This window comes from Corvus moneduloides, chromosome 23, assembly GCF_009650955.1.
Source record: "Corvus moneduloides isolate bCorMon1 chromosome 23, bCorMon1.pri, whole genome shotgun sequence".
In the NCBI taxonomy this organism is placed as follows: domain Eukaryota; kingdom Metazoa; phylum Chordata; class Aves; order Passeriformes; family Corvidae; genus Corvus; species Corvus moneduloides.
This window is the reverse complement of record NC_045498.1, coordinates 5,481,267-5,498,855: the sequence shown is the minus strand read 5'-3', so window position 1 is coordinate 5,498,855 and position 17,589 is coordinate 5,481,267. Positions and strand designations below refer to the sequence as shown.

Sequence of the window (17,589 nt, the reverse complement as noted above, 5' to 3'; positions counted from 1 at the left end):
CACTGACTGAGGGGCTGGGGCCGAGGGTCAGTGGCTGTGGGGACACGGACACTGACTGAGGGGCTGGGGCTGAGGGTCAGTGGCTGTGGGGACACGGACACTGACTGAGGGGCTGGGGCTGAGGGGAGGTGGCTATGGGGACATGGACACTGACTGAGGGGCTGGGGCGGAGGGTCAGTGGCTGTGGGGACACGGACACTGACTGAGGGGCTGGGGCTGAGGGGAGGTGGCTATGGGGACACGGACACTGACTGAGGGGCTGTGGGCGAGGGGCTGGGGTGGATGGTCAGGGCTATGGGGACATGGACACTGACTGAGGGGCTGGGGCGGAGGGTCAGGGGCTATGGGGACACAGACACTGACTGAGGGACTGTGGGTGAGGGGCTGGGGCTGAGGGTCAGTGGCTGTGGGGACATGGACACTGACTGAGGGACTGTGGGCAAGGGGCTGGGGCTGAGGGTCAGGGGCTATGGGGACACGGACACTGAGGGGCTCAGGGGTGGAGCTGGGGCTGAGGGGAGGCGGGCACAGGGGCAGAGGGGCTGTGGGGAGGCGAGCGAGGGGCTGGGGTTATGGGGAGATGGGCACAGGGGGCTGAGGGGCTGTGGTGAAGTGAACAAGGGGCTGAGGGGTCAGAGCTGGGTCTGTGGGGAGGTGGGTGTAGGAGCTGAGGGCAGCCTTCCTTTATCTCAGCTCTCTAAAACATGAGAGAAGAAATTTACGTGGTTAAATTTTAACTTTGTAGACAAATGCTGAGGTGCCCCAAGATCAGTCCCAGGCTATAGTAACACACTGAAGTGCTCTACTCTTTGAAATACTGACAGGAGCTTGCTAGGAAAACATTTGGAATTAACTAAGTGTTATTAATCTTTTTCTTTTTTTCCCCCAATATTTATTAAGTACTTACTACAAAACAGGCCTTAAATTCACCTTGTTCATTTGCACAGCTGTGGTAGTGGCAGGTTTCAGCTCACAGTGCTGCTCTCCCAGGGCTTTACAGGAGACCACTGAGACAATTAACTACTTGAAGGTGGGTAATTAAAAAACACTCTTAGACTGCAAACCCTTTAGGGGGATGTCAAAGGATCCTGTTCATGCAGGGTAGAGTGATGAAGTACTTGGAAAAGACCTGCATTGGTGGTTACTAAATGTACAAATCTCAAGGAAAACTGAAAAAGGCTGGAGATTGGGAGAGCATTAGGGAATTTTTCCAGAAGCTTGCCCCATTCTCAGTTTTCCTGAGTTTAATGGCAGCTGTTGGAGGCAGAGCCTGGATGTGGATCAATATGGCTGTTCTCAAATTCTCTGTGGGGAATTTCTGCTTTCTTGGCAGTAACTTCAGGCTACAGATGCTGCTACCGGGAAAGGAAACACAGCATCAAATGAGACATGAGACCAAACAGTGGCTCTTTATCAGGAGTACCCACTGGGAATGCCATTCTCTGCTCTCAGGCAGAAGGTTTCCTCTGTGCACTCCTTGAGCTTTTATTTTTTAATCATTTTAGTACCGAGTGTTTTCAGTTTCTCTACCAAGTGCAGGTTCTCTGAGCCAAGTGACTGGGGAAATAAATACGACTAAGAAAGCTAAAGAGACTCCAGAATTACAAAGGTTGCTTAACCTCTGAGGGAAATTGTGCTTATAAAAAATGTTTTCATGCTGTCAAGCACCCTAAAGTTATACAAGCAGGAGAGCCTTTCTAAAGTAGCTCCATGATCTTAAGGCATAAATGTCCCCTTGAAATTCGAGGGACTTGGCCTCTTTATTTCTAGAGTAAGATAGATGGGTTTAAGCAAATCTTGCATCAATCCTGGAAAAAAAAAAAAATGGAAAAAACCTGACAACTGTACTTCCAGTGATTGCACTTTTATTTTCCTTGGAACCACGTTGGTGTATCTTTCTATAAAATTCACAGTACAAAAAAAAAGGCAAGTTCATACTACCCAAGTGCACTACAGATGCTCTGGTCACCTACTCTACTCTGGCTGTGGGAGTTCCTAAATCATGCTTTTCTCAACTATAAGAAGCAGTAGGTTCACTGAGAAAACAAATCTCTGGTAAATAGGTTCTTCAGCAGGAAGAATTCCACTTGTTTCCTTCGCTCCTTTCTTAGGAAGTTTCTGATGCCTTATGTACAAATTAATTACAGTATCAGCAAAAAAAAGTGGTTTAACATTTCTCAGCTGCTCACCTCAGTACGAGTTTTTCCAAAGCAAATCAGCAATATTTGTTTTTTAAAAATCTGCATCGTACAGAACCTATGTAGAACTGTAAATTGATTCACACTTTCACAATGAGTGGGAGCTCTGAGCAAGTCTTCGATGAAATATAAAACAATTCTCCTAAATAGTTTCCAGATAATAAGTGAGCAGCTGGACTTCGATGTTCCTTGTGGGTCCCTTCCAATTCAGGCTATTTTATGATTCTCAGTACTTTCTGGATGACATTTAGAAGCAATTACACTGTTCCATGTGGGCAAAACAACTTGTTTCAGTCCAAATTTTGCTTCTCAGAATAGAATTTTAGCAATACTTCATTTTATTAAAAGTAGTAAACCAGCATTAGTTGGTAGGACACGAGTCATTTAATCTTGAACCCACCAATAACAAATACACAAAGATCTACCTAAGATTTGGCTTCACCTTTTCCTCTGCCTCATCTGGAATATCATCGTTATTGTGTCGGACAACCAAATTATAGGGCTCCTCCTCCATTGTCTCTTCATCTGATTTCTGCTCCTCCTCCAAAGCCCATTTGGGCCGTTTGTTGCCCGTGGAGGACACAGGAGAATGTTCAGATGCATCGAAGTCCTCGGGGATGCTGTCAAAATTGGCTTCTGCCAAGCACTTGTGGCACAGTCTGTAGCGTCGAGTCCCTTGCTGGACCACGCAGCCCGTGAGCTCCGTGACGTGGCGCTTGCACTTCCTGCAGATCAGTTTGCCAGCTTGGTGTATCTGAAAGCATTTCAAATTTGGGAAGTCAGCCTTTGTGGGAACCCAGAGTGCCGAGAATATTTCTCTGCCTGTTTTTAAGGGTTCTTACCCCCCGAACAACGCTGGTTTAGCTTCAAACCTTGGAAAACATTACCAACAGTCAGACAACAACTAGGAAATACAGTGGTGGGAATTAGGTGATAAACTAGGAAATACAGTGGTGGGAATTAGGTGATAAACTAGGAAATACAGTGGTGGGAATTAGGTGATAGACTGGGAAATACAGTGGTGGGAATTAGGTGATAAACTAGGAAATGCAGTGGTGGGAATTAGGTGATAAACTAGGAAATACAGTGGTGGGAATTAGGTGATAGACTGGGAAATACAGTGGTGGGAATTAGGTGATAGACTAGGAAATGCAGTGGTGGGAATTAGGTGATAGACTATGATGTAAGATTGTCACAGGGTGAAAAATTTAGAGGTTTTGGGCTTCTCTTTGTAGTAAATAGATGAGAGTAAAAAATATCAAAATGGAGGATTGTTGTTGTTCTCTAAACCTTCTTCTCCTTCTTCTACTACTCCATGTTCTGCAGTAAAAGTGGTTTGGGATGATTGGATAGAAAATTCCGCAGTTCCTGCCCGTGTTACTGAATAATTGGTAGGAAAGTGAAACTAATGGACGTTTTTAGTAACTATTGGTTAAAATATCTTTAAAAGGCTGTGTAAATCTTGATAGAGAGCCTTCACTCCTGCTTTCTGTGCTCTATGCTGTACCTGGGTCACGCTGGTGGCTCTGTTCCTCTGATAAGACTTCATAAACAACTATCTGGAAGCACTGAAACTCCAGGAAAAGTCTCAGTTTATCTTTGAAACTCCTTGCAAGGACTTTCAGTAAATTCTCTCCCATCAGGAGGGACTAGATTTATGGCATGGTAAAGTGTCAAGCCTTCATCCTTTTTTTAGACAGTGAAAACGTGCTGAATCGTGCTAAAAGAATGACATTTTAAATACAATTTGCCACGTTAAATAATGAACAATTCCAGCTGACGTGCTGCTTTTCTGGCGTTGGGTGTGAAATGCCTACACAGGTGCCACTGATGCCATGAAGATTGTTTGCCTTTTCTTTTATACCCCTGTTATACCTTTTTACAACTCCTGTATTCCCAGTGCTTTTTACCTCCATTCTTGGACTTGTTTGTCAAGCTGAGAGACTCAACATTTTAGAAGCTTTGTAGCCGGGGATCAGTGTGCCCCAGAGCCCAAGGTCCTCTCCAGAACACATTCTGTAAACTCAGATAGAACCATCCAGGGGAAGGCTCCTTGGGGAGGGGGAGCTCACTCGAGCCTCTCCTTGGGGAATCTTTGATAGATCTGCTAATTAGTAACACCTAGAATGATATACCCAATGTTGGGGGGGAGAGACACTCGGTGGGTGCATCTCAATGCATATGACCTGGACGTGTGCACCTAAGGGTTCTTAAAATAAATACCAAATTAAAATCCCTTTTCCCCTTCTAACCGTGCATGACTCTTGATTTTAAGACCAGGGAAAGGCATCACCACCAGTGAACCCTGGTGGGTTTTCCTACCGTTTGGAAGTGGTTCCGGAGGTGCTCCAGGCGGGTGAACCTCTTCCCGCAGGCCTCGCAGGGGTAGGGCCGCTCCCCGGTGTGACACCGCAGGTGACGCTTCAGGTCCGCGCGGCGCTTCACGGTGTGGGTGCAGAACGGGCACTTGAAGCGCATCCGGGGCAGGTCACCTGGCAGGGACAGGGCACACAGCAGAGCCTGGATTGCTGCACTTTCATCAGTGTTCAGCTTCAAATACGTGATAGCTCTAATTTCCTTTAAATAGGAGAAATCTCCAAGTATTTGGGATATTTGGATGCTTCTGTAAGTATATATTATATGTAAGTATATAATGATACATAAAATACAGGCTTTGGGGGATATAGATTTGTTAGATTTATATATACATATATTTCCCACAACTTCCATTTTTATTGTGTTAATTGGCCACTTGATGGTGTTTTCTTACTGACAATATTTTTTAGATATACAGGTGATCATAAATACACACCTATTTATATATAGCTGTCATATCTGACTCTTCCACCAGCTAATGGTTCATAGCTTTGACATTTATAATCTCTGTGTGATATATAAAGATGCCTTTAGCATATGCAGTTATGATCTACAGATGTGTTCATTTCCAACAGAATGCACGTGGGAATGAACCTGTCAGCTTTGTTCCACCCTCTCCAGGTAGGTGATATCAGCAGTGTGGCCAAACAGCCATGAAGCTTGGGCTGGTTGGACCCCAAAATGCAATATCCCAGCAATGCCAGGACCTCTCATGTGAAGGACTCAGGTTGGACTGAGGTTGAACACTTCTGTTACTGCCAAATAGTGGAGAAATTTAGTCCTTCAGGTCCCCAAGTCAGTTACAGCCCTTGAGGCTTCATTAAACTCTACTTGGGCCCAAATAATCAGGCATGTTTTGGTTGAACTTTACAGAATACCTGGATCAGCCTGTCTCTCCCATTCCAATTCCCATGCCCTGTTCTGGCTGCAAAATCTTAATGTTAGCACTAAAATTGAGTAGACGAAATCACCTCTAATTCTAGGCATCATTTTGGTTTCTATGCAGCCATACAAATTCGCTCCAAATCATCACCTGAATTCTCCTAAATAAAACCAAACTTTTCCGTTGTTTACCTTCATTCCAGCTACTCATCACCCCTAAAATTGTGGGCATTGAGGTGTACAGTTCTTCTGCCTTTAACTCCATGAACTCGGGAGTTCTGGAAAGTTCTTGTTCTAGCTGAGTAACTGACCACCTCTTGGGTACCGCCTCTGCTCCGTGATGATATCCATAATCATCCCGATCCACGGCGTTCTCGGCATCAAACTCGGCCTCCTCTTCCCCCCGGGAGATGTGACCGGAATCCGAGGCTCCGGCTCGCTCCGCTCTGTCCGATTTGCACCCTCCCAGCTCCCGGCTCTGCGACAGCCCCAGGTGCTTGCGGCGCTTCCTCGTGGAGCCCTGTTTCCTGCCTCTTTTGGACAGCTGGGTTTCTGCCCGCTGCAGGATCACCTGTGAGGACAGGTAGCTGCTGTAACTGCTCCAGGAGTTTTCATTCCCGTTAGGCTTTTCATCCGGGATCGAGTAGGAACGCCGGGGGTTGCTCTTTGCTTTCCTTCGGGAGCGATAAAGAGTCGGGCGGGCGGGTTCAGTGCTCGCACTTTTGGCCGAGAGGCTGAGGTAATGATCCTTTTCCTTTTCATTAATATCCAGTGAGGACTTAATGAAGGTCTTACAGACATTGAGGATATCTGTCATCTGCAGATAGCTGGCAGCTGACATGACTTCGATCACATTCTGACCCGTTAAAGACAATATCCCTGAATACACAAAGTCCAGGATAACCATGAACGTCTCTGGAGAAAAGACCTCAAATGTGGCTATTGTTGGCTGACTCGTCTCCTTCGAGCTCTGCGAAAGGAGCATTTTGAAGTAGCCACTGCTGGCAAACAGCACATTGCGATGGGCTTTGAAGACCTTTCCCTCCACCAGGATGTTGCAGTCACAGAACAAGTCCTGCTTCCGCTGTTCGTTCAGCTGCTCCAGGAGGTGAGACTGGTGGGAAGAAATCTCCATTCCAGGCTGGAAGTAAGAGGAAGGTTTGCTGTAAAGGAAAAAACATCATCATGCCAATCTAAATCAATGATGCTGAATCCTAATTTAAAGAGATGACTCTCTTAAATTTAAAACAACTCCATCACATTCCCAATATATCTCCAAACTCCCTGCGGCTGCTACTCTGCAGAACAAGAGAGAAGAAACTTAACAACTCCAAAAGAGGTGAAAAGATATCCCAGCGGGATTACTCCGTATCCCAAAAGAATGAAAATTATGCCGACCAAGCCATGATGGTTCTCAGACTGGGCAAGAGAACTTGGCCCTCCCGCCGTGGGCAGAGTCGCGGCTGACGCGGGTCGGCGCTGGGCGCAGCCTCTGCCTCGGCGCCTCGGGGCCGCTCGAATGCGGCGGCAGCGCCCCGGGGCCGCCGCCCGCCCGGCGCGGACCCCCCGGCATTGGCCGCGGCCGCCGTCACTCACCCGCCCGGCCGGCGGAATTGGCCGCTCGCTCCGCGGCAGCCCGGGACGCCCGACGGCGCCGGAGCAGCTCCGCCGGCGCGGAGTCGCCTCCCGGCCCCGCTGCCGCCGCGGGGACCGCAGCGCCCGCCAGCCCCGGCCGGCTGCGCGCTCCCCTCCGCCCGCACGGACCGCCCCGGGCCGGGCGTGCCGCCCGCAGCCGCCTGCGGGAACGGAGCCGCGTTTGCCGCTCCGCCACAGCCCCCCGTGTCCCCGCCCGGTGCCGGCCGCCCGTGCTTACCCGGGCCGGTGCCGCTCCCGTCCCGCCGCCCGCGCCCCCTCCGCGGGCAGCGCTCCGCCGCCCCCGCTCCACTCCCGCCGCGCCCCCGCCGCCCGCCCCGCGCAGCCCCTTTGTGTCCGCGCCCGGGGCTGCAAATGGCGCCCGCCGGGGACGCGGCAGCCCCGGCACCGGGCGGCACCGAGCGGCTCCGGGCGGCCCGAGGCGCCCGCGGACACTGCGCAGCCCCGCGCCCTCCTCGCCGCCGCCCGCTCGCAGCCGCCGTCAGCCCCGTCGCCCGCCCGGTCCTTCCCATCGGTGCAGAGCAGTACGGGAGCCGCCACTCACCGGCGGGGTGCTGCGGGCGGCTGCCGCCGAGCCGGGGGGAGCGGGCGGTGGCTGCGGGGTCCCCGGCCCCGCCTCGGGGCTCGCCGTGCCTGGAGGCGACGCGCCGCTGCTCCCGCAGCCCCGAGCCCTGCGAGCCCGAACGGGAGAGAAACAAAAGGTATTTGCTGACGTGGGCGTTGGACAGAGACGCCCGAGGGCTGGGGACACAATTAAAGGGGCAACGCACCGATTGCAGCCGCAGCCCAGCGCCTGCCTCGGCCCGAGCGCCCCGCGGCCGCCGCCGCTCGCCGCTTCCCACACCCACATGCTGCCCCGGAGGCCGCTGCCCTGCTCACACAAAGCTTTGTTGTTGCTACCTTTGTGTGTGGAGGGAAGGAGCCACCTGAACGGGAGAGATCCGGAGCTCCGCGGTGTAGGATTAATGACATTAAGTCGATATCGCAGCTTTTTTATAACGGGATTTTTGTATTCAGACAGTGAGGATAATCCCAAAGCAAAGCGCTGCACGTAGGAGTGCAAGACACAGATTGTCCTGTTTTCCCTTCTGGGTGGAAAATGGAATCAGGATGCCTGTTAGAAGACAAGACACTTTCAAATTCGTGCCTGTTAGATGAGATTCTTTCAGTCTTATTCCGCGAGATCATGGAATAATTTTGAGAAGGAAGCTCTGCAGTCATCGGTACATTCCCCTCCTCAGAGCAGGCTGCATGAACCTGGTAAAGAACAGTTCCCATTTCCACAGTCAAGCGTCGGGTGAGATCTTCAACAGTGTTTAATTTAGTCCAGCAGCTAAGCCAAGATAGGGAAGGCTCTTTCCAGCCACTCCTCCCAATTTTCCTTACAAAATCTCTTGTTCTGTGTTCTTGCTCTGTTTAAAATCTTGATGCACTGAGTAAGCCTCCTCTTTGCATTTCATGAGTTAAATAGGATGAAAGGTTATGCCTCCAATGTAGAAGGGTTTTAAGTTAAACAGTATAGAAAATATTTAACTAAATGCTATTATAAGCTTTTCTTAGTAGCTTATCAACTTATACCCATCACTCAACAGACAGTGTTGGTACAGATTTGTACCGAATGGAAAAATTCTGCAGGCAAGGACTGGAGGATTATAACATCCTTTTCTTTAAAACTCAATCTTTTGGGCAGAATTGGAGAATTTTTCTTCTATTTCATTTCTGTACATGTTGCCTCCAACCAACAGTAATTAAAATATAAGGTAGACATAGGCACGGCTCTGTAATGGGATAACTCTGACAGTGACCAGATGCTGCAAGGAAGAAATGTATATTCCATCATTTTATACCCAACAGAGTGTTTTGTGGTTTTTTTTTTTTTCCCCTAAGTTATCATTGAAAACTTGAGATGGATCCCAAAATCCTGGAGGATGGAACATTCTGCAGAGCCAAGAGTAAAGGAAGGATACCTGCAGCAGTCAGTGTCAGCCCTCTGTGAGAGATCTGTGGGCGTTCAGGTATTTTCAAAGCCACCCTAAATCAATATTTTTGCTTTTTTTCCTTATGTCAATTCTTTAGAACTGGAATAGAATCCAAATTACAAAAGGTTGGAAAGGGAGATTCATTCTGAAGTCAGGTTTTTGAGGTCTGTCTTTTTCTTTTCAATTTAAGGAGGGGTTCCTAACAGTTTAACCTTTAAGATAAGGACAAGTGACATTTTTTTGGACTGTAAATACAAATGTTTAGGTAATTTAATGGAAAACAAAAAAAAAAAGGGAAATGATGTGAAAGAACTAATCAAGCATCACACAAGTCATAGGTTTATGTGGTAGAGAGAATTCTGTAAGAAACACCTGAAAAGGGGGAAAGGGAATTTTTGAATTCAGTATTTCAGCCTTTAAAGGATGGGAAGATATTGTCAGAAAATAAGGATCGTTAAGAGGTGAGACATTAATCAGAGGATGATGAACTTTGTCTTCACTCTTGACTGTGGTTTTGTGAACACAAAGTAAACACGAGCCAAGAAAAATAATCACAGAGTTCTTGGAAAAGACCTTTAAGATCAAGTCCAGCACTAAACCTTGTCCCTAAGAGACATGAAGATGAAAGAAATACAAGGAAATAAATAAATTCAGTGGGAACATCCCTATGTGGCCTTTACTTTCCTCCTTGAAAGGAAAGGAAATGTTACTTGTGCTGATGAGTGGCACGTGATCCTCACAGAAATATGAAGAAGACAATCAGAGACAATGGAAGGAGACAAAAAAAACCCTAAATATTTTCATTTAGAGAAAAAAAACCCAAGGGAAACATGGGACTGTAAAATGAAGGATGTGAAAAACAGAAGGCACTTAACATTGATCTTGTCTTGCAATACAAAAATAAGGAAACAACAACCAAAATTAAGGCAACAAATGTAAACACGGTAACTTTGAAAGAACAGAAAACATAACTGACCTGTGGGAATCGCAGTCTTGAGCTAAAGCTCCAAGCTTAATAAGATACTTTAAAAATGACTACAGATATCTAGTTATGCTACTGAGAATAACAACATAGAAATCCAGAAAAAAAGCCCTTATTTGCCCGGCAAATCAACGATTAATCTGCCTGTGTTTAAAAACTAAAAGTCTTCCTATGGATAGATTGTTCCATTTGCCCATTTAGAGCCACTTCAGATCTTGTTCTGAAGCAGCTGGTCCTCAGAATCCTTAGATTTATGGTATCTAATTAAATTGAGTATTGATCCAAAAATCCTTTTGCTTCTAAAAACACCCCCACTATTAAGAAACACTTAATAGGCTGACCTTTGCAGCTGGCAGTTAAGATTTCAGGCCTGGAGAGAACACTTCATTTTCCCCTCCCCTTCATCCATCCCCAAACACACAGAGACCAATTCCAGCCACTTTGTATCCCAGGCACTGATACCTGGAATTTGTTGTCAAACTGTTTAATGGAAAGGGAAAGGGAAACAGCTGCGAAATTTGAGCAAAGTTACTCCATATTCTTTTCAATATTTCTTGTTCTGTGCATTTGATTTAGTCCAGGTTGCTCAGGAATATTTCTTTGCCATTTAATAACAGGCATTTTAGGAGTTTAAAAGCTCCAAGAAATTAAATGTCTGTTTTCACACCAAGTCCGTTTTGTGGGCTGCTGACCAAGGGTCCCATAAAATCGAGGCAAGTGTAAGTCTTGTTTAAGGTGTTTTCATGTGGGTCATCACAAAGATTTTTAAGTCACCCCCTCCCCAAGTCTAAGCCAATGAATGATAATTTTTGTAGGAACAATAAAATATCATTTCTCGTGTCCTTGGGATGCTTCCCACGGAGGGGAGGGTGCTTAATGCTTACACTGAATTTAACATGAAGTTCTCAAGTTGTCATTTAAGAGACCTTGGGCTGGTCACCTGCAGCCTGGAATGAAAATGTTGCACTCTCTGGTCATGGTGATACAAGAAGGTTATACAGTTTTTACACAACTAAAAATAAAATAGAGACTTTTTAGCTGTCTCTGGGAAAGATTAAATAGTATATATATATATAGATATATATATATGGGATTGTTGTGTAAGAAACCCCGGGGTTCAGCCAAACATGCTTACAAAGCTGTAAAAATGAAAAAAATATAGGTAATTTTTCTAAGTCTACAGCCATTGAGTTCCATGATCCCAAGATGAAGAATTGGAATTAACACTCAGGTCTGTCCAAGGAACACAGAGCAGCAGCAGCACCCCGGGAGCATCTTCTGCTCCTCTCCTGTTGACAGTGCTGGGTAAGAGAAACTCACTAAGCAACAAAACCAAGTAGCTTCTTTTGTTAGAGAAGTCAAATTTCTTCATCATTACTCATCTCTGTAAACCTAATTGTAGATGAAATGACACAAATCTGGTGTCTAGAACTTCCAGTACATCTCGATCTCGCTGGCATATGGTACAGACTGGAAAAGGTTCACAGAATTCAATATCCTGAGCTGGAAGGGACCCACAAGGATCATCCAAGTCCAACTCCTTGCCCTGCACCCCAACAATCCCACCATGTCTGGGCACTTTTGAGAGGTTTCCAAAAAAAAAAAGGGAGTATTTTAATAGTGCTTATTAAAACAGCCCAGTCTGAGATCCCAATTTTGAGACTAAAACATCTACTGGCATCAATTAATGATCCAAATTTTTAATCAGTTTGTCTCTGATACGTTAAGCATTCATGTGCTTAATTTCTTTTAAAGAAATAGGTCTGGAACAAATGATCTACTAAAGATTCACCTTATCCTAATAAATTTTACAAAAGTCCTTTTCCAGACAAAAGTGCCAAAACATTTTGAATGCTCTTCCTTAATTAGCTGCCTTTTTCCTTATCTTAACATGAAGAATTCATGACATTTCATGGAAGATTCTCTTCACTTCTGAACACTCAAGAGAGGGTGTCTGGGGTCTCTATACTTTGTTTGTTGCCCAATGATACAAACCCCACCTCTCTGCAGGTGTAAAAAATGGGCAATTTACAGAAATCTGTGACTTTGTCTTAAGTATTTAGACCTCACTCCCTTGCAAGAGGGCTTTGAGACGTGCCCCATTGCCTGCTGGAAAAATTATCCATGTAATACTGCAGTTTCCTTGTTTATCCATTATTTCATGACGGATTCTTTTTACCAAAACAACTTCTGGGGGTTCTGATAACAAACCAGAATGGCCTCAATGACGTGTCCATAAATACATGCAAGTCTGGACCTGTTCAACCACATGTCTCTGTAGGATCACCAACAGCTGGCAGAGGGCACATGGTCACAGTGCATTCTCCCTCTTCCACGGAATTCCCACTCCTCATCTTCCAACTACCTAATATTTGGTTTCACTTCCTTCTCCTCTGCTTCATCCTCGCTGTCATCCACTTGCTGGATGACCAAGTCGGTCGAGCCATCCTCCACGATCTCCACGTCAGACCTGTTGTCTTCCCCGTAGTGCCACCTGGAATCCTTATCCCCATCCTGTGGGAATTCCAGAGGTGCCTCAGCCTCCAAGTCAATGCGGATGCTGTCTATGCCAGCCTCTGCCAGGCACTCGTTGCAGAGTCTGTAGCGACGGGTCCCCTCCTGGACCACTTGTCCCGTCAGCTCGGTCACGTGGCGCTTGCACTTCCTGCAGATGGGCTTGCACGCCTGGTGGATCTGGGAAAATGGGAATGGATGGATTTGATAAAGCATCCACCAAAAGGGGGGGTTTTGGAGATGACAAAAAGTAGGGTTGGAGCAGCGTCAAATCGTAGCGTTAACTCGGTTTGAGAGACATCGAACAGGGAACTGTGCCAGCCCAGGCACGGTAATTGGCCACAGGAGCTCTCACAGGCTGCAGAGAGCAGAACCTCTGCAAGCCATCAATTACCCAACAAATTCCTCCCCTTTCCTGCAAATTACCCCTCAATTTGACTGCAACCAAACCAAATTAATTTTCTATTCCCTCTTCTTTACAGGAGTCATTAGATCAACCAGATACACTCACACTGTGTTTAATTAGCCAGATTTACACATTAAATAAATCATGCAGGTGCTAAAAATACTCACAGTTCGAAAATGGCTGCTGAGGTGATCCAGCCTGCTGAATCTCTTCCCACACGCCTCGCAGGGGTACGGCCGCTCTCCCGTGTGACAGCGAAGGTGACGCTTGAGGTCGGCTTTTCTCTTCACCACGTGGCTGCAGAACGGGCACTTGAACCTCATCCTGGCCAGGTCATCTGTATTTCATCAGAAGATAATTGTATTTAAAAAAAAAAAATCAAAGTCATGCTCTAGGAAAAGGTGTTTCATGTGAAGAATAGCACATGAGTTTTATTAGAAACAGTATTCAGAGGTGGTTTCAAGCACAAGGATTGCACAGGAGTGCAACAAAGGAGGAGTGGACCATTGGCTGTGTTAACACACACCAGGCAAAGCCAGCTGGAACAGGGCTTGGAGCAACCTGGGGTAGTGAAAAGTGTCCCTGCCCATGGCAGGGAATGGAACAAGTTGGGCTTTAAGGTCCTTTCCAACCATAACCATTCTGTGAAAACGAGCTTAAAAATCTCCCCACTTAAATTCATTTTGAAAGGCCAGCTTTATACCCCAGGTACTTCAATCACCTAAAATTATTTTAAAATAACGAGTTAAACTTTCCAAACCTACATTTCTGGACAATACATCTGTCTTTTTGGCAGTAGTGCTGTACTATTGAGTAAGATCTATTTTCTCAGGGCTGGAACAGAGCACTACCAGGTGTCTGTGTACCTTCAGCACCAAACCCCACTCACCTTCAGCCCAGCTCCCCATGACTCCCAGGATGGAAGGCATGCTCCCGTACTGCTCCTCAGCTTTAGAAGACTTGGATTTACTGGAGGAGCGGGGTGACTCGTGCTCCTGCTGCGACACAGCCAAGCCCCTGGGCATCACCTCAGCCCCTTGGCCGAACTGATAGCCCACGTGAGGAGCTTCAACCTCCGTGTCGATGTGAACTTGCTCCTCGGCAGGCGCGGCGTGGCCCGCGGGCTCGGCAGCCCTGTCCTCCAGCTTGCTTGATTTATAGTGGGGGATGTCAGAGGGTTGCTGCAGCCCCAGGTGCCGGGATTTCTTGATGGAATCCTGCCGCTGCTCGTGTTTGGACAGCTGCTGCTGGGCATTTCTTTGAGAGGTGGGGTAATAGTTGAAATTGCTCCAAGCATTCCCGCCCATCATACAAGTCCCAGGGTCTGGGCTTGAGTGGGAATGTGGGGGGCTGCTCTCTGCCCTCCACCCTCCACTGTACACACAGGATCGGTCCACGCCGTTGGAACTCACATCTTTGTCTGACAGGCTGAAGTAGCGATCCTTCTCCTTCTCACTGATGTCCAGCGAGGACTTTATGAAGGTTTTACACACGCTGATCACGTCGGTCATCTGCAGATAGCTGGCGGCCGACATGACTTCGATCACATTCTGACCGGTGAGGGACAATTTGCCTGAATACACAAAATCTAGGATAACTGTGAAGGTGTCAGGAGAAAAGGCCTGGAATGTGGCTGTTGTGGACTGACTCGTTTCCTTCGAGCTCTGCGAAAGGAGCATTTTGAAGTAGCCACTGCTGGCAAACAGCACATTGCGATGGGCTTTGAAGACCTTTCCCTCCACCAGGATGTTGCAGTCACAGAACAAGTCCTGCCTGCGCTGCTCATTTAGTTGCTGCAAGAGGTGAAACTGGTGAGAAGAAATCTCCATCCCAGAAAAGATGAAATGAAACGTCGCTCTAAAAAAATGAAGAAAATCATTACACTCTTGACTTCAATGCTGCGTAACTCAGCCAAAGATGTCAGACCCAATTTTACGGCTACCTTTACAAATAGTCTCATTTCTTTATATCTGTAAATAGATTTAAACCACGATATGCCCAACCATAGATTCATTTTGCAAGAAGACAAGAGCGATGACAAAGCCAAGACCGCGTTATTTGGCAGAGACAGGAGCATCTCCATCCCCAGGATGCGGGGCTGGACTCGTGCCGCCCGCTGGAGCTGCGCAGCCTTCAGGCAGCTCCGGGAAGACGAGGAGCCAACAGCAGCTGCGGCTGCGACCGCGACCGTGCCCCGAACCGGCGATTCCGCCTCGCCCCGCTCCGCCCGGGCTCCAGCCCCGCCGCCGCCGCCACCGCCGAAAGCTCCGGGAGCGGGGCTCGGCGGCAGCGCCCCGGGCCCCCCGGCATTGGCCGCGGCCGCCGTCACTCACCCGCCCGCCCGGTCTCCGGCAGCCGGGGACGCCCGACGGCGCCGGAGCCTCCCGGCCCCGCTGCCGCCGCGGGGACCGCAGCGCCCGCCAGCCCCGGCCGGCTGCGCGCTCCCCTCCGCCCGCACGGACCGCCTCGGGCCGGGCGTGCCGCCCGCAGCCGCCTGCGGGAACGGAGCCGCGTTTGCCGCTCCGCCACAGCCCCCCGTGTCCCCGCCCGTGTCCCCGCCCGGTGCCCAGCGCCCGGTGCCGCTCCCGTCCCGCCGCCCGCAGCCCCCTCTCGCCGCCGCCCGCCCCGCGCAGCCCCTTTGTGTCCGCGCCCGGGGCTGCAAATGGCGCCCGCCGGGGACGCGGCAGCCCCGGCTCCGGGCGGCACCGAGCGGCACCGGGCGGCTCCGGGCGGCTCCGGGCGGCACCGAGCGGCTCCGGGCGGCACCGAGCGGCTCCGGGCGGCACCGAGCGGCTCCGGGCGGCCCGAGGCGCCCGCGGACACTGCGCGGCCCCGCGCCCTCCTCGCCGCCCCTCGCAACCGGGCTGGCTGCGGGGCCCTTTCCGCCCCAAACCCAGCGCCCTGCCCGGCCTACCGGCGTGCGGGAGCCGCCACTCACCGGCGGGGTGCTGCGGGCGGCTGCCGCCGAGCCGGGGGGAGCGGGCGGTGGCTGCGGGGTCCCCGGCCCCGCCTCGGGGCTCGCCGTGCCTGGAGGCGACGCGCCGCTGCTCCCGCAGCCCCGAGCCCTGCGAGCCCGAACGGGAGAGAAACAAAAGGTATTTGCTGACGTGGGCGTTGGACAGAGACGCCCGAGGGCTGGGGACACAATTAAAGGGGCAACGCACCGATTGCAGCCGCAGCCCAGCGCCTGCCTCGGCCCGAGCGCCCCGCGGCCGCCGCCGCTCGCCGCTTCCCACACCCACATGCTGCCCCGGAGGGGATGGGATGCCCTAGATGCCTCCTTTTCACACCTTTATCTATAGCGCGGGCCTCGATGACCCAAATCCTTCTCCTTTCTCTCGCAGCATCCTCCAAAGGAGATGTGACATCTTCTTTTCTCTGTTGGTATCTGTTATCTTCTGAAGAAAGCATGTCTGAAAGCGAAACCTGGACCTCTCACCTTCTCTCCCTCGAAGTTGAGTGTCTTTCTCCTTCCTCTTCTTACCACCAGGGTCTTTTCTGTGATTTTGACGCCCCAGTTATTTTTCATAAATATTTATTTTCCCATGGAAACCATTCTTCCTTAACCGAGTCCTTTGTGGCATTTTTAGCCTTCCGTTCCCTAACTTCAGACTTTCCACCTTGAAACAATTCATCTCTCTTTCCCCAGTGTAGCAAAATTGCCTAAAGACTCTTTATCTAGAAGATAACAATCCAAAGACTCTTTCCTTTGATCATTAGAAGCATTCTCCCACTAATTAATATACATTTATTCATCTCCAATTTTTATCCATTCATATTTTGTATATATATGTATATGGGTTTTATATATGTAACAATATTTTTTCCAGCTTATTTCCCCTTTTTTTATAAACTTTCTTAGTTTTGTAGATTCTCCTTTCAAACTCAGGCCATGCTCTTAAAATCTTCATGAAAGCCATTTTGCTTCTGTAAGATTCTGCTCTAAATTAATCATTCTTGAACATGAAACAACTGGAATCCACACCAGCTTCTCGTAGCTCTCACCACTGAGAAATAAAGAAGACAGCCGACTAAACAATCAGTTTAATATAAACCAGAACATCTATTTGTAGTATCAGGTTTTAATACCTCTTGAATTCACGCCTTTAAAGTTTATTTCTGCCTGTCAAGCCAGCTAAGTCACACCTCTTTCTATTTAACATGGAATCACAGAATCCCAGGATGGTTGGGGTTGGAAAGGTCCTTAAAGACCATGGGCAGGGACACTTTCCACTAGACCAGGTTGCTCTACATATTTTTATTCCACATTTATGCCCGATTTATTTCATCGGCCGAAAGCTTCCCTTGGAAAAATGTTACCTGTAGGTATTTGTTCTGTTTGACCTGCCTGGGTGGTGCTTTCACTCGTCTGTCAGTGGGGGTTTGTGTCGATGTCAACAGGAGCTCGAGGGTTCTCCATCTGCCAGGAACAGGCAATAGAATTTAAAAAATATGAGGAAAATGTTCAGTGATATCTAGAGTAGCTTAATTAGAATTTTTAAAGATGCTACGAGTGCTTTCCTCAGAGCACTTCCTGCTCACTGCTCTATGCTGTGGATCCACGAACAGCCACGGAACAAACTTTGGTTTTCTCATACG

General features: G+C 48.7%; 2 protein-coding genes across 7 annotated transcripts; both read right to left on the bottom strand.

Annotated features, from left to right (window-relative positions):
* Positions 1 to 1,843: 1,843 nt before the first annotated feature.
* On the bottom strand, positions 1,844 to 7,873 carry LOC116454921 (zinc finger and BTB domain-containing protein 8A-like). Of its 3 annotated transcripts, none has more exons than XM_032132083.1 (4): positions 7,654 to 7,873; positions 5,649 to 6,619; positions 4,521 to 4,690; positions 1,844 to 2,952 (listed from the first exon to the last, which is right to left on the bottom strand). In XM_032132083.1, exons 2-4 carry the CDS (start codon positions 6,589 to 6,591, stop codon positions 2,620 to 2,622), a joined length of 1,446 nt encoding a protein of 481 aa, XP_031987974.1. In that variant the 5' UTR covers positions 6,592 to 6,619; positions 7,654 to 7,873; the 3' UTR covers positions 1,844 to 2,619. The 3 variants fall into 3 exon arrangements, with proteins under 3 accessions (XP_031987974.1, XP_031987975.1, XP_031987973.1); XM_032132084.1 differs by lacking the exon at positions 7,654 to 7,873 and adding an exon at positions 7,330 to 7,365; XM_032132082.1 differs by lacking the exon at positions 7,654 to 7,873 and adding an exon at positions 6,855 to 6,925.
* A 1,531-nt stretch (positions 7,874 to 9,404) lies between these two features.
* ZBTB8A (zinc finger and BTB domain containing 8A) lies at positions 9,405 to 16,422 on the bottom strand. 4 transcript variants are annotated; one of them, XM_032132088.1, is made up of 4 exons: positions 16,281 to 16,422; positions 13,880 to 14,847; positions 13,158 to 13,327; positions 9,405 to 12,764 (listed from the first exon to the last, which is right to left on the bottom strand). In XM_032132088.1, exons 2-4 carry the CDS (start codon positions 14,817 to 14,819, stop codon positions 12,432 to 12,434), a joined length of 1,443 nt encoding a protein of 480 aa, XP_031987979.1. In that variant the 5' UTR covers positions 14,820 to 14,847; positions 16,281 to 16,422; the 3' UTR covers positions 9,405 to 12,431. The 4 variants fall into 4 exon arrangements, with proteins under 4 accessions (XP_031987979.1, XP_031987977.1, XP_031987976.1 ...); XM_032132086.1 differs by lacking the exon at positions 16,281 to 16,422 and adding an exon at positions 15,905 to 16,134; XM_032132085.1 differs by lacking the exon at positions 16,281 to 16,422 and adding an exon at positions 15,929 to 16,133.
* Positions 16,423 to 17,589: the final 1,167 nt, after the last annotated feature.